Raw genomic sequence first — 22,003 nt, forward strand, 5'->3', positions numbered from 1 at the left:
TATTTCCTAACACAAGGTTATGAAGAGTTTCAATGTTTTTCTCTTAAACATTGTACCAGGAAGAAAGAACTAGGTGTTGGGATTTTGTTAAATGTGCTGATACATTCCTGACATCAAGGAAAGTCTCGTCAAGCAGAGGAATAGCACATAAATAAGCAATTATTAAGTATGACAATGAATGTTATCATAAAGTTTTATGATAAACATCCTAAATATTTATGACATGGGAGCAGAGAGATGATACTATTTGTGATACTCTTTGACTTTGATCTTTAAAGATGAGTAATTACATTTAAAGTAAAATAAGGAGGGTATTTATTTCAGAAAGGTAAAGCATGAGTACAGGCAGGGAGGTAGTTTCTGCAGGGCAATTACAGGTTGTACTGTGTGGAGAGCCAGAGACGAGTGCTGTAGACGAGTGCAAGAGACTGGGAAAAAAGGCCGCCATAGATTAAGATGGCTTTAGCTTTTTGTATGAAATACAATGCACTTTGAGTACTAAATAGAATGACAGAGAGTCATCAAAGGTTTTTGAAGAGGGAAATAACACATGAAAACCTGCTGTCAAACTGTTCATCTGTCTTCATGACCTGGTAACCTATTTAAAGCCTTAACTACCAGTAACTTTCTCTTTCCCTTTCACTTTCTCTTTCCCTCCCCCCATGGCTAGAGTTGATGGATAAAATACAGGATGTCCAGTTATATTTAAATTTCAGATAAACAACGAAAAATTTTTAGAATAAGATATCACATGCAGTATTTGGATTAAGCTTATGCTAGAGGAATTGATGATGCAAAGAAAACACTGAGCCCAAATCCAGAATAAGAGCATATCATGTATTTATCTGGCAGAGGAAATAGAAAAATCAAAGGCTGGGAGACACAAGTAGATTTAGGATTTTCAAGGGGGACCAGTATAGCTAGAAAGGAATAGGCTATAGCAAGAAGATGGGAGTGAGCATACATGGGCAGATGATGTTGATTCTTGAGATGCCAGGGGTTCCTGAGTTCATTGTAAGACACTGACTTTTACTCTGGGTTAGATGGGCCCCACAGGAAGGTACTGAGCAGAGGAATGACAGTCTTTTAGAAAAAATTTGTCTGCTTTACCTTGTGATATATTTGAATTAGACCCATTTCTATGACCTCTTTATGTGTCAAGGAACACCTTGTGTGTTCAATCCTCTTTGATGACTCTGAACCCTTAGAAGATGCAGTAGGCCAAGGTCTGTGGGCTCCTACTTCTGGCAGTTGGTATTGTTACAATCTTTGCCATCCTCCACACCAATCCTCACCTGGGATTTGTAGCTGGATTTTCCTGTTCAACACATGATGTCTGGGTCATCTACTCCCACCTGAATTACTATAATAACCTTCTAACTGGTCTCTTTGTTTCTAACCTTATCCTCTTACTCCTATTTTTTAAAACAGTCAGAGCGGTCCATGGTAATCTTGTTACATGGTAGTCAGATCAAGTCACTCCTCTGCTCAAAACACTCCAGTGGTTTTCCATCCTACCCAGTACAAAAGCAAAAATCTTGTAATAAGCAATAACCACCGCCCCTGACTCCCTGCTCCACTGTCCTTCCCTCCATGCCACAGCCTCCATAGTAGGAAAAAAATCTCCTACTATTTTCCCACTGGCTCTCTCAATTCAGCCACACTGGCAACCTCACTGCTCCTCTAATAAGTCCATTACACTCCCACATTGCAGCCTTGCCTTTAGATTGTCCTTTTTTTTTTTTAATTTTGTTTTTAATGTTTATTTATTTTTGAGAGAGAGAGAGTCAGAGCATGAGTGGGTGAGGGGCAGAGAGAGAGGGAGACACAGATTCCAAAGCAGGCTCCAGACTCCGAGTTGTCAGCACAGAACCTGATGTGGGGCTCGAACTCACAAACCACGAGATCATGACCTGAGCAAAGTTGGGTGCCCAACTGACTGAGCCACCCAGGTGCCCCTAAATTGTCCTTCTGACTGAAATGTTCTTCCTTAGTGTTCCAAGTGGCTAACAACCTCAACCACTTCAAGGAAGCCCATCCTGACCACCTTATTTAAAACAGAAAACTGCCCTTACCTCCACATCTCAGGACTCCTGATTGTGTGTGTGTGTGTGTGTGTGTTTATCTACTTTTTCTTTTCTTCAATATCAGCTTCTAACATACTAAATGACTTACTTATTTGTATTTATTGTCTATTGTCTGTTAACCTCTTCCAAATTGCTAGATCGTAAGCTCCAGCCAGGAAAAGAGCCTTTATATGTTTTCTTTTTTGTGTATCACAAGTGCATAGAATGATGCCTGGCATGTGATGGTAATGAGATAGAATTTGGCTGACTGAATAAATGTTTTGATTACTTGTGTCTCTAGTGAATAGAACAGCACCTTCCACAAAAATATATTTGTTAAATGAATGAATGAATGCATGAATGAGTGAAAGAAAATTTCTGGTAATAAGTAAGATGAGTTTTAGGAAAAGCAGTAAGGATTCAAAGAAAAACAAAATACAGAGACGATATTTTCAGCCATCATTGTGCAAAGTTGATGAAAAAATATTTTCATAAAACGCAAATATAGGGGCACCTGGGTAGCTCAGTTGGTTAAGCGTCTGACTCTTGGTTTCAGCTACAGGTCATGATCTTGCAGTTGGTGAAATTGAGCCCTGCATTGGGCTCCACACTGACAGCGCAGAGCCTGCTTGGAATTCTTTCCTTCCCTGTCTCTCTGCCTCTCCCTTGCTCTCTCTCTCTCTCAAACTAAATACACAAACTTAAAAATATAAGCAATAGGAAAGAGAACTTAATCATTTTTCTCCTGTTTTAAAGCAGGAGAATTATCTTTATGGTAGAAAAATCTGAAATAAACTAAAGAAATATTATAAATGTACATTAAAGTAAATGATATGGTAGAAATATACAGCCTACATCTAAGACCAAATGAAGCGAATGAAGCTGAAGCCCCAGATGTCCTACCATGTCATGGCCATAGTGCTTCTAAAGTTAATCCTGAGATAAAGCCAGAAATATAAACATGTTCTTCCATTTTCTATCAGGTAAATACTAGAAATATGTCTCTCTTTGTATTTGATAATCTTCAACAAAATGACTTCACCATTAATATGTTTTCCTTCCTACTTCTGGCTTTAATATTGAGTTAAAAAATACTATAACATGTTAAAAAAAAAACCCAGTTGTCTTGTTAAATTACTAATTGCCCATTTTCATTCTGCATTTTATCTTGGTTTAATGGTTGTTCCTTATTTGGAGCATATTTTAATGACTACATCGTGCTCCTCTACCCCACTAAAGAATAGTAGTTTAGGAAACATAATAGTGAATAATTTTCACATTTCTTTTAAATGGTAAAATAATGCCTGTTGAATGTACAGAACAGAGGGCATTTAAAGTGCTATATTAGTATAACAATAATTAAGTTCCCCTTGGACAGTTTTTTTGTTTTGTTTTGTTTTGCTTTGTTTTGTTTTTTAAGAGAGAGAGAGAATAAGAGTGCAAACAAGTGGGGAAAGGGTACAGGGAAAGAGAAAGAGAATCTTAAGCAGGTCCCATGCCCAGAGCAGAGTCTGACACAGGACACAATCTCACGACCATGAGATCATGACCTGAGCCAAAATCAAGAGTCATACAGTTAACCAACTGAGCCATGCAGGTGCCCCTTTATAAGATCTCTGAGGTGGATGGACACTGACTCTGCAGAACAAAATACTTGCTTGACCTCTGCCTACACCAAGAAGCCATTATTTTTGAGAGCTGATACCTTTTCCTCAGATTTATTGAGATATACTTGATATATAACACTTTGTAACTTTAAGATGTACAACATGATGGGGCGCCTGGGTGGCGCAGTTGGTTAAGCGTCCGACTTCAGCCAGGTCACGATCTCGCGGTCCGTGAGTTCGAGCCCCGCGTCAGGCTCTGGGCTGATGGCTCAGAGCCTGGAGCCTGTTTCCGATTCTGTGTCTCCCTCTCTCTCTGCCCCTCCCCCGTTCATGCTCTGTCTCTCTCTGTCCCAAAAATAAATAAACGTTGAAAAAAAATTAAAAAAAAAAAGATGTACAACACGATAATCATTACATGTAAACGTCATGAAATGATCACAATAAGGTTAGCTAACACACATCCATCATCTCATGTAGTTACCATTTCTTTTCTGTAGTGACAACAGTTAAGACCTACTCTTAGCAACTTTCAAATATGTAATATAGTACTCTTAACTGTAGTCGCCATGGCAGCTGATAATTTAATCTTATTATGAACATTATTTCCACATGTGATTTGCACATTTTGACACCTCTTTTCTAATGTTTTTCATGCCTAACACATAAGTCCTTGATTCTCTCCTAATGAATTTCAAGTAAATCTCTTTCTCTTATGCATTTTATTTCTTATGGTTTATTAATCTCTCTAGAGAAAATAAAAAAGGTGGGGCCAAAGAGTAGAAAGTAGGAATTTATTTTACTATCAGTTAAATCCAGATATTAAAGACACAGATACACTTAAGACTTCGCATTGAAGGGGTCACACCAAGCCCTTCCATTCCATTTTTGAAAATAGTTCTAAGAATATTATGGTTAGAAATAAATTATTGTTTGGTCAGAAAAATACACTAAGATTTGCAATCATTAACATAAGCAATCTATTTCTAATAATTCTGTGGAGGATTGGGGAGAATCTATAAAATGGCAAAGTCTTATAAGATATATTTCACTCTGTGAGAGGAAAAATATAGTATTATTGAAATATAGAGCCAAAAATAATGAAATAACACAAATCTAGAGGAAAAGCATTCATAAGCACAAAAATAATAGAGAAAAAAAACCTAGAACCAGTTCATTGGAAATTTCCTGAGTCAGCAATGTTGGGGTGAAAAAAATGTATATAACAGAAAAAAGACTGAATCAATCAGAGATTCCATGGGCTGTTAGTGAAGTCTCTTTATGAACTCTATGAGTAAATCCTAGACCAAGTGTTGACTCAAGGAGGGACTTTGGAAGACTTCAGCCAATCTGATGTCCCAGTAAATATTTCCTTTCATTCCAAGAGACCATTATACTTTTCATTTTACTTTAAATCCGCAAATTTGGATTTGTCTCCAAATCCTCAATAGGATTGTATCTTTCATTAGAATAATGACAACTAATAATAATAGCTATCATTTACTGAGTACTTACTTACCCTGACATATTCATAAGATGTCTGGCTCTATGCATGGGTTTCTAATAATTATTCTACTTCACTAATATTTGTTAAGTTCTGACGATGTGTTAGGCACTGTTACAGAGCATGACGTGCCTAAACCCTATAAGGAACTATTGTATACAGAAAAGGAAACTGAAGCAAGGAACACAGGTATTTTTCTTACGGTCACACTACTAAAAAGTGATGAGGTTCAAACATGAGCATAGGTATTCCAGTGTCATATTTCTAGGAATTTTTTTCCTTTCTTCTCTCTCTCTTCTTTTATTCTTTCTTTCTTTCATTCTCTCACTTTCTCACTCTCTCTGCTTACTTTTGTTTCTTTACTCTTTTATTTATGAATTTATTCAATCTCTACTTGTTATTTCATTTATCCATTCATTCAATCACTAAAACTCTGTTTAGCCTTTACCATATGCCAGACAGTAGGTTGGGGGCTCAGAATATGAGGATTCCTACCTGAATGTAACATAATATAGGAAAAAAGAGTAAACCAAATCAAGCAACTAAACAATTAACAAAATTCGTAAGGACCAAAAAGTATTTAAGCATTGAGGAGTCCAAATGCTTCACAGCTATGATTCTGGGCATTTTGTGTCAGCCTAGACTGTTTCTGTTAATTTCCATACTGCTTTTTAGCTCCCAGAAATCAGACCTGAACTCAGATTTCAAATCTTCTCCTATATGTACACACATTTTGTCTTTGTTCTGAAATTCTCCAGCACAGAATTCACAGCTATTATTTCCAATTCCACATTGACTCTTTAAATCTGTTTAATCATATGTAAACCATCTATTTATAAACCTTACAAATCTAGAACCTCGAATAAAGCAGACATAATATCTGTACTCCATATCAGTTATTCTCAACCACGACCACACATTAGAAACTTTGGGAGGGTTGAATAAAAATATAAAGTGAATTCCACTCTAAATATGATACACATAAGGCTCCTAGAAGAAAACATAGGCAGGAATTTCTTTGATATTGGCTGTAGAAATACTTTATGAGATATGTCTCTTCAGACAAGGGAAACAAAAGCAAAATTAAAGTATTGGGACTACATCAAACTAAAAGGCTTTTGCACAGTGAAGGAAACCATAAATAAAACAAAAAGGCAACCTACTGAATGGGAGAAGATATTTGCAAATGACATATCAGATAAGGGGTTAATATCCAAAATATTTAAAGAACTTATATAACTCAACATTAAAAATACAAACCATCCAATTAAAAAAATGGGCAGAGGATCGGAATAGACATGTTTCCAAAGAAGACACACAGATGGTCAACAGACACATGAAAAGATGCTCAACATCACTAATCATCAGAGAAATGCAACTCAAAACCACAATGAGATATCACCTTACATGTGTCAGAATGGCTACGCTGAAAAAACACAAGACAAAACAAGTGTTGGTGAGAAAGTGGAGAAGGAACCCTCACACACTACTGGTGAGAGCATGAATTGGTACAGCTACTGTGGAAAACAGTATGGAGGTTTCTCAAAAAGTTAAAAATAGAATTACCATGTAATTCACTAATTCTACGACTGGGTATTTACCCAAAGAAAATAAAAACACTAATCCAAAAAGATATATGCACCCCTGTATTTATCACAGCATTATTTACAATAGCCAAAATATGGAAGCAGTCCAAGTGTCCATCCATAGATGAATGGATAAAGAAGATGTGGTATATACATAAATATATATTTATGTATATATATGTGTATACACACACACACACACACACACACACACACACACACATGTATAATGGTATAATACTCAGACATAAAAAAGAATGACATCTTGCCATTTTCCAACAGCATGGATGGACCGAGAGGGTATAATGCTAAGTGAAATAAGTCAGGCAGAGAAAGACAAATACCATATGATTTCACTCATATGTAGAATTTAAGAAACAAATGAACAAATAAAGAATAAAAAAAGAGACAACAATCAGATTCTTAAATACAGAGAACAAACTGGTGGTTGCAGGAGGGGAGGTGGATGAAGGGAGGAGTGAAATAGATAAAGGAGATCAAAAGTACACCTAACTGGATGAACACTGAGTAATGTAGAAAATTGTTCAGTCATTATATACATTTGAAGCTAATATAACACTGTATGTTAATTATACTTCAATTAAAAAAATGATCCCACTCTAAACCATATCCAATAGTGGAGTCCGGGTATATAATTGTTTTTAAATCTCCCTAAGTAATTGTAATGTTTAGTTGTGTTAAGGACCATAGATCCATATTATCCAGGTACTTTACTAATTACTGTACCCAATTTAGTCATCAAACCTAAAAAATTGGCATAAAGAGGGAAAGGATTTAAAGTAATAAAATAATATAATGACTGGTGAAATGAATGTAATAAAAGATGTAATAACAGATCTGAGAAATTAGTGTTCTTTATTGTAGTATCAACAAATTGTTTTAAAATATATTTAATGGTTCAAATGGAAAGATGTGACTATCTCTTATTTTTGAAAGATGGAAAGAAATAAACCTCTATATAGAGTTGACTGAAAATTGCCCTACTTGGAAAATTTCTAGATCAGATGATTTCTTATAGTTACTTCCCCATTAATGATTTTATTATTCCACATTGAGAATTACAAAGTTATTATGATACCATAAATTCCTAGAAATTTTATTTAGTTAGAATATCTAGCTGATGGACTTTCACTTGTCAGTTCTTTAATGTGGTCAATCATTTCATTAATAACTATAAAATATATTCATTATTTTCTCAGACGTTTAAGTCATTCTTAATTTCCACCAAATTTAAAAGCAAGGATATTTTAATCTGAGGAATATCTGTTACTTTGAAGTTCTAATATTTTCATAATGTTTAAAGTAGAATATAATTTATTCACTATATCTGGTAAATGTAGCTTGATAGAAGTATGCTTCATTCTGTAGTGTCTTGAATCTAGATGAAACATGAAGAATTTCTACTCAATAGTCCCATGAGTGATATTAATAATACTCAGAAATGTAAAGAGTAGTTATTTCCCATATTACCACATGAAATAAACATACCAAATGATTAATGTGGAAAAACATTCATCTATAAAATTCTTAAATGTTCTAAAAAAAGAAGATATAAGGAGGTATATGTATAGTGGAGAATTTTTGGTTTTTGTTTTTCATTTTTGCTTATAACTGAAAATCTTGAATTCCTTCTTTGTTTAGCTATAGAATAAAGAAGTAACATTGGAGAAAATCTTTTTTCTTCTAGGAAGAATCACTCAGCACTCCTTTTAGATATGTAAATATAAGGCTAGTAGGCACCCCTGCCCTAGAACAATATTTAATGAAACCTTGACAAACTGTCTCTTCCAGTGTTTCTTGATATAAGAGAGGATAGCAGGAGGGTAATTTGCATAATTACTAGGAAACCTCAGGGGAGAAAGGAAAAACAAGACTTCTTTCCTTTCAGTTTTGAAGTTCAGAGTTATTCCAAATTATCCTACAAACTAAGACAATTGACTGAATCATTATAGTTTCCAAGAGCTAGTGAAAAGAATGTAGGAAGTGGGAGTAGGCACTGGGACCTGAGTCCAATATCCAACATCAGTCATGGTTCCAGCTCAGTGGGTAGCTGGCTCTGGAGGACATTCCTGACTCAGTCATCTTGATGAGTTTGGTAGCCTAACTGTGAAACTAAGCCCTCAAGGTGGTATAACTTGAAGAAGGGGGAATCCTCACTGAAGAACCACTCTGCCATGGGATGTCACTACTGCTGGCGGAACTTCACACCAGGCCAGTGACTGGTACGGAAGGATTTCACTTAGCCTGTATGTCAGTGGGCTATTGCAATGGTACATGGATGACATTTGACTTTGAGGAGCCACCTATTTTTAAAAGTGATAATTTGAAAACTCAAAAGAGGCAATGGCAATTAAAAAAAATTGTTGCTCACTTGTTACCTTATCACATTTTCTAGTTCTCTTTTTACAAAATGTTAAAAAAAAAATGCTTCTTTTGACCTGATTAAGTTTTAGAGGTTCTTAGATAATTCAGGCAGAGCAAGAATGGTCCCAAGAGAGACCTACCAGGTTTACTGTTCATTGGGTCACGTGAGTCCTCTTGTATTTAAGTTAAATAGTCAAAAGAGGGCTCAACTTATTTGTAGCCCAATCAGATCATAACTGTTATATATGTAAAGAACTAATAATGGACATAAGAATAATAAATGGACATAAGAATAATAAAAATAAAAAAATAAAAACTTTTATTTTAAGTTTTTAAATTTAAAATTTCTATGTTTTTACATTAAAAACTTTTTTTAATTTAAAATTTAATTTCTGTTAGAGAAGCATGCAGATGGTTAAAAAACAAACATTTAATCCCCAGGTTAAAAAAAAAAAACAGTTTACCATCGGAATACCTATCAATGAAATTCATCACTCTAAGAGATGTCTTAGTCTTGATAATAATTCTTAGAAAACTTGTAATAGAAGAGCAATTCCAAATCTGAAAAATGGTTACTATGGAAAGCATCATAATTAATGTTATCATTACAGTCTAGATCATTATAAAGTTGAATAAAACGTGACTTTATAAAATCAAGTATACCATTCTGACCCATGCTACTCTTTGGTGTACTGAAGTCTTAAACATTGTATTGAACATTGAAGTCTTGGGCAATATATTAGAAATAAAGAAATAAAAATTGGGAGGGAAGAGAAAAAAGAATAAAATACTTCTAAATTTCTTAAACTCTTAGAAAAGTCTAAGACCACAACATACTCTTGAAATCAATATGTCAGACAGCTTTTTAAAAAATTTTTTTAACGTTTATTCATTTTTGAGAGAGAGGGAGAGAGAGAGACGGAGCGTGAATGGGGGAGGGGCAGAGAGAGGGGGAGACACAGAATCTGAAACAGGCTGTAGGTTCTGAGTCGTCAGCACAGAGCCCAACATGGGGCTCGAACCACAAACTGAGAGATCATGACCTGAGCTGAAGTCAGATGCTTAACCGACTGAGCCACCCAGGTGCCCCAATACGTTAGCAAGTTTGATGGATGTCATATCAATATTGAAAAATCAATAGAACTTTTTATGCCAGCATTAATTTATTAGAAAAAATATGAAAATAATCAAAATAGCAACAAAACTATAGATGTCTAGAAACAAATAACAATCTTCAAGACCTCTATGTGACAGATTAACAATTTTATTGAAGAGCATAAAATAATTCATAAAAAAATGGAGACAGAAGCCATGTTACAGATGGCAAGACAGCACATCATAGAGGTGATTATTCTCCCCAAATTAATATATTAACTTAAGTAATTCCAAAATAATCTCCCCAGGGGTTTTAAATGGGATCTGAAAAGTAGATATTATAATTAAGCTCTAAGAATTAAGATTTAAAAACTAACAATAGTTAAAATAGCATGGTACTCATTTATTTATGTACTGAACATATACTTATTAAGAGCTTACCATGTGCCAGGAGCTGTTCTAGACACCTGAGCCTCATAATGAATAAAACAAAGATCCTAACCTTCATGAAGCTTATTCTTTAGCTGGAGTAACAGACAATAGATTACAGACAACATAAATAAATAAATTACATGCCATTTAGAACATGTTATGGCATTTGAACAAAGGCTTGATGGAGGTGACAGAAACAGCCATGTAGATATCTTGAAGAAGGTCATTCTAGGCAGAAGAAAGAGCAAGTCAACAGGAGGCCAGTGCAGCTGGAGTGGAGACAGAGGTCAAAGTCAGGAGACCAAAGAGGAAAACAAAAAAAAGGCAAATCATTTAAAGCCTTGTATAAATGGGAAGCATTTGTACAGAGCATTTGCTCAGACTTTTGAGCAGACTGAGACGTTGAAAATAAGACTGTGAAGGCTGCACTGGAGAAGCAGAGAGACGGGGCAGGAAATAATTACAATAATTCAGGTGACAGATGATTGGAAGTGGTTCAGAGTGGAGAGATTAATAGAGATGATGAGAAGTGGACAGATTCTAGGTATAATCTGAAGGCAGGGCAAATCTAGTTCTTTACAGTTTGATGTGGGGTGTGAGACATAGGGAGGACTTGAGGGTGACTCAATATTTTTCAACTTGAGCAACTGGAAAGGCAAAGTTTCCGTGATTTGAGATGGAAAAGATGCAATTTGTTTGGGTGGGGGGATACAAGAGGTGGGTTTTTGACATTTTAAGTGTGCAATATCTTTTAGATGAACAAGTGGCAATGTTGAATAGGCCGTTGGATAAATGTTTGCTTGTAGAGTCTGAACTAGAGGTAAAGATTTGTAAACTATTAGCATATGGATACTAGTTAAGACTGACCAGCAATCATTGAGAGAAGAAATGGAGGACTGAGCCCTAGATCACATCAAGAAGTCTGAAAGAAGAATATGGTCCAACAAGATAGGAGACTGTGACGGAGCCACTGGTGAAGTAAGAGAAAAACAAAAATAGTGTGGTTTCCTGTAATGCAAGTTAAAAAAAAAAAAAAAAAAAAAGGAATCAAGGAGGAGTGACCTACTATGACATCAACTACAACAAAGGTTGAGAATTGGCCCTTGTATTTACCAATATAAAATCAGTGGTGATGGTAACAGGAGACGTTTCTGTGGAATGGTGGGGCAAAGACTCTATTGGAACAGATTTATAAAAAATGCAAAGAAAGCAATCAGGGAAAGTGAGCCGACAACCCTGTTGAACAGCTTTGTGGCAAAAGGAAGCCAAAAATAGAGAAATAGCTGATTGTAGAAGTAAGGTAAAGAGAGAATTTTTTTTTTTTTTTTGAGTTGCAAGAAGTTTCTTTGTTCTAGGAATGGGATAAAGAAGAAAAATGACAAAAGAGAGAGAGACCAGTAAGAATTGCCGGAGAAGTATAATTGACTAGGTGATTGCTGAAGACACCAACATAGGAGGTAACAAAGTTTTCTTTGTCTAAGGTTTATTTTTGAATTTTTTAAAGATTCATGCTCGTCTGATAAGCTCTTTCATCCTCTTAGACACGTGGGCAAATTTAAGTAAACACTCTTGCTCAAAGTAAATACTCTTATATTTCGAAATCCATGAAATCAGGTAGTTGACATGTTGCCTTTCTTCACTCTTGTTCATTTTTAATATGCGCATGCTTGTTATACTATTTCCATCCACTCCTCCTATTGATAAGCTATAGGACTTTGAGCCAGTAATTCCTGCTCTGTAAACCTCACAGGGTTATTACAGGGATCAAATAAAACAACTGCGTGAAAGCACTTTTGGAAAGCTGTGAAGAGCTTTATACAAGTTATTTATCTTGTTCATACTTGGGGTGTAGCCTTTGCTAATAATATTTCCAGACAGGTTTGAAGAATAGTTTGCCTATCTTTAAAAGGCCAGAGGGGTGCCTGGGTGGCTCAGTCAGTTAAGAATCCGACTTCGGCTCAGGTCATGATCTCACAGTCCATGGGTTCGAGTCCCATGTCGGGCTCTGTGCTGACAGCTCAGAGCCTGGAGCCTGCTTCGGATTCCATGTCTCCCCCTCTTTCTGCCCCTCCCCTGCTCATGCTCTGTCTCTCCCTGTCTCTCAATAATAAACATTAAAAAAAATTAAAAGGCCAGAGCCAGCATTAAGAAATATTCTTCAGAACACTCATCCTGGCATGTGTAATTTCCCTGCAGATAAAGGGGATTTCTGGTCATACAAATTTTGGAAAACTGAATACTGTTCCCCTTGGAACTTGACAATATTAAAAAAAAATAAAAAATTCTAATGAGTACTACAGTAAAGGCGTCAATTCAAAAATATACAGCACAATATGTCCTAATATTCTTGTCCTAGGAAATCTCTTTTTAGGGGAGTGGGTTCTGTAAAACACCCATCAAATTCCTGGCAAACTAGTGCTTTATGAGAATTTTAAGATGGGTAAACTCCACAAAAATGAAAAATAAAAGCAGAATCAATTGCAGAGTGTCTGAATAATAGACTTAGACATTTTCCTGGATTGGCTTGGCAGATCAGAGAAGACAATACACAGGGAAGGAAAAACACTTGTTCTTCTCTATATCACTTTAAGGGAGCAAATTCATGGCATAAAATTTAAATTATATCAATAAAATAGAGATAAATGAACACACTCTGTCAAGGTCTGTGAATCAGCCTTTTAAAATCTTAAGATCTCTGACTTTAGCAAAGGTGTGTTTATTCTTCTGTCCTCAGATCTAGACAGATAATATAAAGGATACTGAATCTGCTTATAGAGATAAACAAGTCAATTCCCCTTTCTCTTCCCAGTAAGGGTGTAGTTAAAGCACAAAAACCCAGTCACTGAAATCAGAAAGAGATTTATTTTGAGCTTAATGAGTCCCCACACAACATTAGAACATTTTTCTTATTCTTGCCACTGCATAGAGAAGATGCCTAACTTGTGGTCATAAGCTTTCTCTCCAATTTGGCTCCTATAAAATTGATATGGGATAACTTCATGCACATATGAATGAACCATGGAACATCCCACACTTGCCTCTCCTGGGCCCTTTCCTAGCCACAGACCTCTAAGCCACTCAGCCACAGGTATCTACAGACCTTTTCTTTCCTGAGAGGTGTGCCAACTCCAAGATGGCAAATTCATAAATTCCATCCTTTTGTTTGGTTTTACTGCTTGAAAACTCAGTTGAAGAATGAAAGAGACGTGTACACACTATTATCATGTTACTATGAGGAATTAGATCATAATATATGGGATTCATGCACAGAAGAAAATATTCTGTTAGGGCTATTCAGATGTAAATAAATCCAATTATTGTGCATAATAGAAGACAATAGCATGATGAAATAAAATCCTTCTGTCATCATGGAGGATCATGCTGCTAATATAGCTTTATGAACTTTTCCTAAAGGCCTATTTTTTTGTCATTGGTAGTTCAGTCTAAAACATAGCATGCATTGCTAGAAATCCACAAAACCCTTAATTTTGGTAAAGGCACATGCCGTATTTCAATTTTTATAACACATTAGCTCAGTGTCCTTCATGACCAAAGTTCTACAATGCAAGTATTACACATGCAGTTACTAGATCTGATCTGAGGATTATTCTTGCCACTGGTTCTTCATTTTGATCTGTAAATTTTTTGGCTTAAATTTTCCTGCCTATCTGGCAGGAACTAAAGAACTGAAAAAAATGCAAACAAAAACCCATTTCTGAGTTTGCATTTACACAGCTTTTACATTTACATATCCCTGTTGCTTAAATTGCTATGTTACATTTTATTTTAATTTAAAAACAGTCAGGAAGTAATGTCAGATTTTAAGAGAGAATAACAGAGCAACAGTTTTGAAAAGGGAAGATGCAGCTTGGATCACCCAGAGTACCTAGGTTCAAAGTGAGGATGACAAGGGAAGGAAGAAGCTTCAGAGGGTAGCAGATAGCCACCAGCCTGGAAAGGGTCTCACATGTCCAGATATGCCTGAGGTGTTGGACGGTCACTGATAAATCAGCCACCTCCTTACTCTAACCTCTGTGAAGAACTAAAGTTTCAGTCACTGATGAATAAGAAGTAACAAGATGTATGGCCCATAGTAAAATGTAACTATTGTTTGGTGAGACTTTACTTTCAGTTTTACACATACAGGCAAACAGATGTAATACATATATTACAGAGTAAAAGGTTGAAATTAAATTGTATTTCTTACAGCGTGTAGTAGACAGGTAGGTCCCTAGTATTTGTGGGGCCCGGGGCAAAACAACAAAGCGCGGTCCATATACCATAAATCTAAATATTTAACAATTATAAATCAAGTTAGCAAACTGTCAAGTAAAAATATAACCTATTATGTTTCATGAAAATATACCTTTCACAATGACTGTTGGACCAGATTCTAAACAATAATTCTCAGTCTCCTGGAAGTTCTACACCAAGACTTAGCCAGATATGATCCCTGAACTACAGCCTGCTCCCCTTCTCTTCCTGGTTTCATCTCCTTCCAGAACACTGATCTGTTTTTGCCTGAATGGATCCCTTAGCCAACACTTTCAAATTTTGTGTAACCCCAGCAAACAGGCTTCCTTGGCCACCCCTTCAGTCTAGGAATGAGTGCATGAGAATGCAGGCCGACTATAGACATTGCTTCTGGGAAGAAGTCAATAAAGGCCCTGGAGGCAGGCTAAGGTCCCTTTGGTCAGAAAGTCCTGGCTATCAAGTACCAGGCATGTGGTCAAGAAGGGGTGGTGGTGTGGCTTACAGGTGTGCAATTTCCCCTGGCCCCGTAAACTTCTCATCCTGTAGAGGGGCACAGAGGGCCACAGCAAGGCCCACTAAATCACGGCCCCCTCTCGCCTCAGTTTAAGAGCCACACTTGGAGTGATCAAAACTTGTGAATGCCATTGCCTCGGAGGAAGGATCTGTTCAGAGTAAAAAAATAAAGAAGAGAAAAAAAGGATCTGTTCAGAGAAAAAAAAAAAAAATGGGAGAAGTTGAGGGAATGATGAAAAAAAAATTCTTTTTTAAAACACACTCTTGAATAGAATAAAATAATCAACTCTAAAAAACAAATGAGTATATGTAATAATAAAGGAAGAAAAGATCAGAAAAAAGTTTGGGTTAGAATAATTTTTTTTGAAAATCAACAGTAACACTTAAAGAAATCATGCTGGCATATGAGAAGAAATGTGAAGGCATAATATTGTCTGGAGGTGAGAAGACCAGGGTTGTGGCCCTCCTCTGGACAAATAAGTCATTTAATCTTTCTAAGTAAGCCTCAATTTCATTATCGGTAAAATTAAGAAAAGGAACATCTCTATCTACTTCAGAAGTCTGATGTGTGAGAAAATGACAAATGGATATAAAATTGTAGTGCAAACGATTTTTTAAAAAGGTATCTAATCAAGATGCTTCTAAGTTAAAACACTTCTATATCTTCCCATTGCTCTGAGAATAAACTTGGGCTCCTTGCCACAGCCTAGGAGAACTCACATGATCTGGCCCTGTTCACTGCTCAGTCCTGTTTCCTGCTGCTCTCTCCCCTGACCCCTAGGCTTCAGTCACCCTGTCATCCTTCCTTCCCAAGAATGTGCCAAAGAAGCTCTTTCCCACCCGTGGTGCATTTGCCCTTAGGATTTCCTTTGCCTCAAAAACTCTAATGGCATAGAGTTCTCCATATGGTTGAATGCCTGTCCTCTTTCAGGTTTCAGTTCAAACCCCACCTTCTAAAAAAAATCCTTCCGTGCCATGTCTATTTAACATCTCCCCACCCACTTTGTACCTGCCCCTTCAGCACATCAGTCCCTCTGACATACAACTTGTTTCCTGCCTGTGCCTTTATCTGCCTTGTTCGTTACCACGGTCCAACCACCTAGACCAGGACCTATATCCTAGCACTATCAATAAAGTTGTCACTAAATATTTATTGAAAAATGAATGAAAACACAAGATTAACAAATAATATAACCACACCATTTATTGCTTGTAATCAATGTGCCAAGAGTTTTGTTATTCATAGTCAGTGTCTCTACTCTTTACAACAAAGCTGTAAGCTGGGTATGACTATTTACTGGTAAGTGATGCTCAGGGAGGTAAAAGTGTAAGGTCACACAGCTAGTAATTGGCAGAGATGGAATTTGAATCCAGGTGTACCGACAACAAACAAATCACTACTCCATGCTGCCTCTCTACCACCTTCCATCACAATTAATTTATTTTCCTTCAAACTCTAAGATCATTTTTGACACTACTCATTTATCATGTTTTGCAACAGTAATTTGGGCATGCTTATTTTTCTCTCTAGTTTCGCAGCAAATTTAGTACCAGAGACTATGTCTTCTGAACCTCTACCAGTGTCTAACAGTCTGGTTATCCATATCACTTAGCAAATTTTGCAGCTGCAAAAAATAATTGGAATTTCAGAATATATACGTCAGGAGCATTGTTAACTACTTTACAAGAGCAGTGTGTTTACTGCAAAAATTTCACAAATTCATTCCCTTCTAGAAAGCAACAGGAGTAAAGTTACTGAGCCCAGTTCTGAACTTATTAATGAGGTAAAACTTAGTATTCTGAACATTTTTATTACTCTGTATGTTCTTCTAGAACTGATTAAATTTATGTCCCACAGAGACATTTAAACTAATTCCAGTTAAGCTCATTTCTTTCTTTTAATTTTTTGTTTTTAAAATGTTGACAATAATTACACAGCTTTTCTGTGAGTAATAAGGCCTGTTACAGACTGTGCTTTTATGAGACTATTTTTATCAACTATTTTGTCAACAGAGTTCTCAAACCACTGACATAAAACATCTGTTGGCTAATTTACTACCCTAAACAAGGGGTAATCCTTGTGACTAGGATTTACAAGTCACTTTCTGACAGCTCCGTAGTATCTAACAACAGTTTTGTGTATTTCTCCCCAACAACCATTTTGTAATTTATACACTAATACTACAGTCATGCTATACTGATAATCGCATAGATACTACCCAAAATAATATTTTTTTGTTTGAATATACTTTTTTAAACAATTCCCAACAAAAAATTAAGTGGTAGGATTTAAATTACAATCTTATAACACTTGTTATTCAATGCTATTGATAAGCTTTAAATAATCACGTTATAGAGGATAATAAAGGAAAGATGCTTTATAATGTTTATTGAAGTTAGGAGTATTTATATAAGGATGATAACTGTAATGATTAGGATATCATTTAATATTTTACCTATAAATGTCAGCAGTTAGAATATTGTGGGGAATCTAACAAAGCATGGTGACTATTATCAGCAATATTGTATTAAACACATAAAAGTTGCTGAGAGTAATTCTAAAATGCTCTTAGCACACACACGCACACACACACACACAAGGTAACTAACTATGTGAGGTAATGAATATGTTAATTAACCTTATTGTGGTAATTATTTCACAATATATACATATGCTAAATCATCATCTTGTATACCTTGAACTTACACAATGTTATATGTCCATTATATCTCAATAAAACTGGAAAAAAATGGTGGGCAAAGAAATGTGATATAAATGAATGAATAAATGAATGAATGAATGAATGAATGAATGTAAAACTGATGGTTGCCAGGGGTGAAGGGGTTGGGAAATAGATGAAATAGATGAAGAAAATTAAGACATACAGTCAGTCTTCCAGTTGTAAAATAAATAAGACATGGGGATGTTATGTACAACATAGGGAATGTAATTAATAATACTGTAAAAACTTTGTGTGGAGACAGATGGTCACTAGATTTATCATGGTGATCATTTTGTAAGGTATATAAATATCAAATCACTGTGTTATACACCTGAAATTAATATAATATTGTATATCAATCATATTTCAATAAAAAAGAAAAAATCTCAAAATACTTTCTTGTATCATCTGAGGAGAAATATGAATTGAAACAAGTTACTTATTTTTAAATTAGACACACACACACACACACACATATATATATATATATATATATATGCATGATATATATTTTAGGTTTACATTGGAAGAGGATAGGGGCATGATATTTTAAACAATACTAGTATATCATCATTTCAAAGCATTTGGAAATCACTCTTCCTGCAATTATGGGAAATTGAAAAAAAAAGAATACTAATAATTACAACGTTTAAAAATCTTTAGTTACATCCGTAAGGAAGAGTGAGTAAGTTAGCAATGGCACAGAATTTCCCTTCTATAGTGGTTGAAATGCCTTCTCCAAGAACTGGAAGGCAAGTTAGAGACAAGTACTTTATTTACATCACCAACTACCTACTCAGAATCCTCCACGTATGCACATTATCTGTGGAGTCCAAGAGAGACAAACATCTATTATACAGGGGTTCCTTGGTGGCTCTATTATACAGTTGGTTGAGCATCCAATCCTTGATTTCAGCTCAAGTCATGATCTTGCGGTTTCATGGGTTCAAACCCATGTCGGGCTTGGGAGGAGCCTGCTTGGGATTCTCTCTCTCTTTGTCCCTCCCCAGCTCACACTTTTTCTGTCTCTCTCAAAATAAATAAATAAACTTTCAAACATCTATTATACATAGGTCCTCATCCTAATCTTGTAATCAGTTTCTGAAAGTTAATCTGACATGAATTGTCTTGCATTCTATTATGTCTGGATATTTAGGGGTTGTATGTTTAAAAAAACAACATTTGAAAAAAATATGTGTGAGTACTTGCCCCTCCCCCAAAAGTACTAGAAGAATGTTTTATATATCAAATGGTTTGTTAGAGAATAGACAAAATCTCAGGTTCTTTATGCCTTTCAAAGACATATTTCTTTAATTATAGTCTGGATTAGTATAAATACAACACTGTTAAAAACACAATATTTTGTAGATTTCTATGAAAAGACTGCATGACCACAAAGTCCATTTTTATACCCAAACAAGTATACTTTAGAATTCTCTGGGAAAAGGTATAGTACTGTATGACTGATGACATAATTAAAATGAGACAATAATAGAAAATTACATTAGTTTCCCAAACTGAGTTTTGTGTGCAAACATTTTATTCTAAAGAGCTCAGTGGTTTGTTTACTGAATTAATGTCAGCTCATTTATCTGAAGGGAAGAGAAATAATTTTATTCAAATTTGAAATACAGCTCATGAAATCTAGCTTTCAGGTTTTAGTTTATTTTTAAAACTCAACTTGAGATTTCTATAAAATACATGGATAAAGGCTAAAATAGTGAAGCCTTAAATTAAGAGCTATTTGCTTCTCAGCCACCAGAATTGATGGCAGTCTCAGGAAATTAGTCTGGATTACTTGGCTTCCTTTGCTTTTACGCTTGAAGGAGGAGACATAAGAAGCCCCTCCATTTGTTTCAACCGGTAACGAAGCAAGTGTTCAATTTCTTTTCTGGTAAGAAGTCTGGTGCCATTGTTTTGTGGCCCAGTCACTTGCTTCTTAATCTCTGTTTTTTTTTGTTTTTTTTTTTTAACGTTTACTTATTTTTGAGACAGAGAGAGACAGAGCATGAACGGGGGAGGGGCAGAGAGAGAGGGAGACACAGAATTGGAAGCAGGCTCCAGGCTCTGAGCCATCAGCCCAGAGCCCGACACGGGGCTTGAACTCACGGACCGCGAGATCGTGACCTGAGCTGAAGTTGGACGCTCAACCGACTGAGCCACCCAGGCGCCCCTTTAACCTCTGTTTTAAAACCCCTCAACATTCACAATGACACCAATTTAGCTACTTAATTCATGTAGTCTTGATGATTAAAGAGCTTAACCATTGAAGATATAACTTGTAAAGGCAAATATTTAGCAGACTGTCTATTGTCATTGGATATGCAAATGCCTATATAATCTTATCTGATCCCTACCTACCAGCAACTGACCTTCTTCCTTTTGTGCTGGAAAAGATGGCTGAGCCCACAAAAGGTCCAAAGAGACTGCTAGGTTTTCTTAGCCTGGGTCTAAGCCCCACCAAAAAGAATATCATTCCCTTCTAAACAACAGTAAAAGTCCCAAGACTTCAGATTCTTTTATATAACTTTTCTTTAACAGGAGTACTGTTAGGACCTTCTTAAATACACAGAAAATACTAAATCAAATAGGAGATTACCAAAAAATTTTTGCTGTGATAAGCCACAGATTAGTCACCAACTATACATAATACCACTCGTAAATCAAAATTAATGTTATTGTACTTTAAAAAGTCTTAGATGTATATTATTGATATATCTAACTATACAAATATATTTATTTAATTATATATGTTCAATTTGATGCATAATTTAATTATATTTCAGAGGATCAAGTTAACAGCAAGTAACGAGAAATTCAAATCTATGCATATCTATGCATACACACACATATATTATTTTTAAGCAAATCAAATTAAAAGCAATAAGTGAAAAGAAAAATCATGGACTTATGACCAACAAATCAAAAAATAATAAAGAATGTTTATCACATGGATTTCATATTTCTGTCAAAAGATATATAGCAAGTGAACATTTCCATATAGGGCCATGTCATATGTGTCATACCTTCTCATGGACTTTCTGACCAGGTTCCATCCCTTCAAGGTGTTCTGATTCTGTGGACCCCTCACTTGATGCCATTTTTCTTTGTATATGAACATTTTGTTCACGCAAGGCAACAATCTGCAAAATAAAAGCACTATGCCTTAAAAATCTAAAATATAGTATAAAGTATAGAAAAACTGAATTTACCCAAATGTGGTTTAGAGCTAATGAATATAAACAAATAATCAGAAAATAAACATTAGATTTTACTCATATTATTACTTAAAAATCTTTTTAAGATTTAAATTAGCATTTTGAATATTTATCATACTTACAGGAATATGAAATTTATTGGAGAAAATATTTTCTAGTTGCAAATGTACCTATCTAGTTGGAAATGTGCCTAAATCAATGCCATGATCTGTGTGTTATTCATTCAAAAAGTACTTTTAAAATTAATCTATGAAATGTGATAAAATTCATACTGAATTTTTAAAGTATAAAAGAAAGATAAATGAAAACATGCAGGCTGAAGGCTAGATATGAGCACATTCTTTTACCCTAAGAGGTAGCGCATCTGTAATTTTAAAATAAACAAATATATAAACTGGACATAATTTTGTGGCACCATCATGAATACTTAGAATTAAATTGGTCTCATTATCAGTATTTTAGTGGCGATTATCTTAGCACTGCTAGTTCAAATATAGTTAGTTTGCAAAATAATTCTCAGAAGGCAAAATTCTTGAAAAGTTTCAGCTTAATATTCAGACATATATTTTAAACTACGAAAGATTCTCAGTTCTGGTTTAAGTAATCATAGTAATAAACAGAGG

The 22,003-nt window shown here is 35.4% G+C and overlaps 1 protein-coding gene across 21 annotated transcripts in view; it reads right to left on the reverse strand.

Annotated features, from left to right (window-relative positions):
* Positions 1–22,003, reverse strand: part of PPFIA2 (PTPRF interacting protein alpha 2) — a 477,637-nt gene that overhangs the window by 128,787 nt on the left and 326,847 nt on the right. For all 21 annotated transcript variants that reach the window (XM_045464340.1, XM_045464362.1, XM_045464361.1 and 18 more), the window contains one exon: positions 21,189–21,305. In XM_045464340.1, coding sequence (XP_045320296.1) covers positions 21,189–21,305 — 117 coding nt within the window. The remainder of the gene's footprint in view (positions 1–21,188; positions 21,306–22,003) is intronic.

This window comes from Leopardus geoffroyi, chromosome B4 (assembly GCF_018350155.1).
Source record: "Leopardus geoffroyi isolate Oge1 chromosome B4, O.geoffroyi_Oge1_pat1.0, whole genome shotgun sequence".
Classification (NCBI taxonomy): domain Eukaryota; kingdom Metazoa; phylum Chordata; class Mammalia; order Carnivora; family Felidae; genus Leopardus; species Leopardus geoffroyi.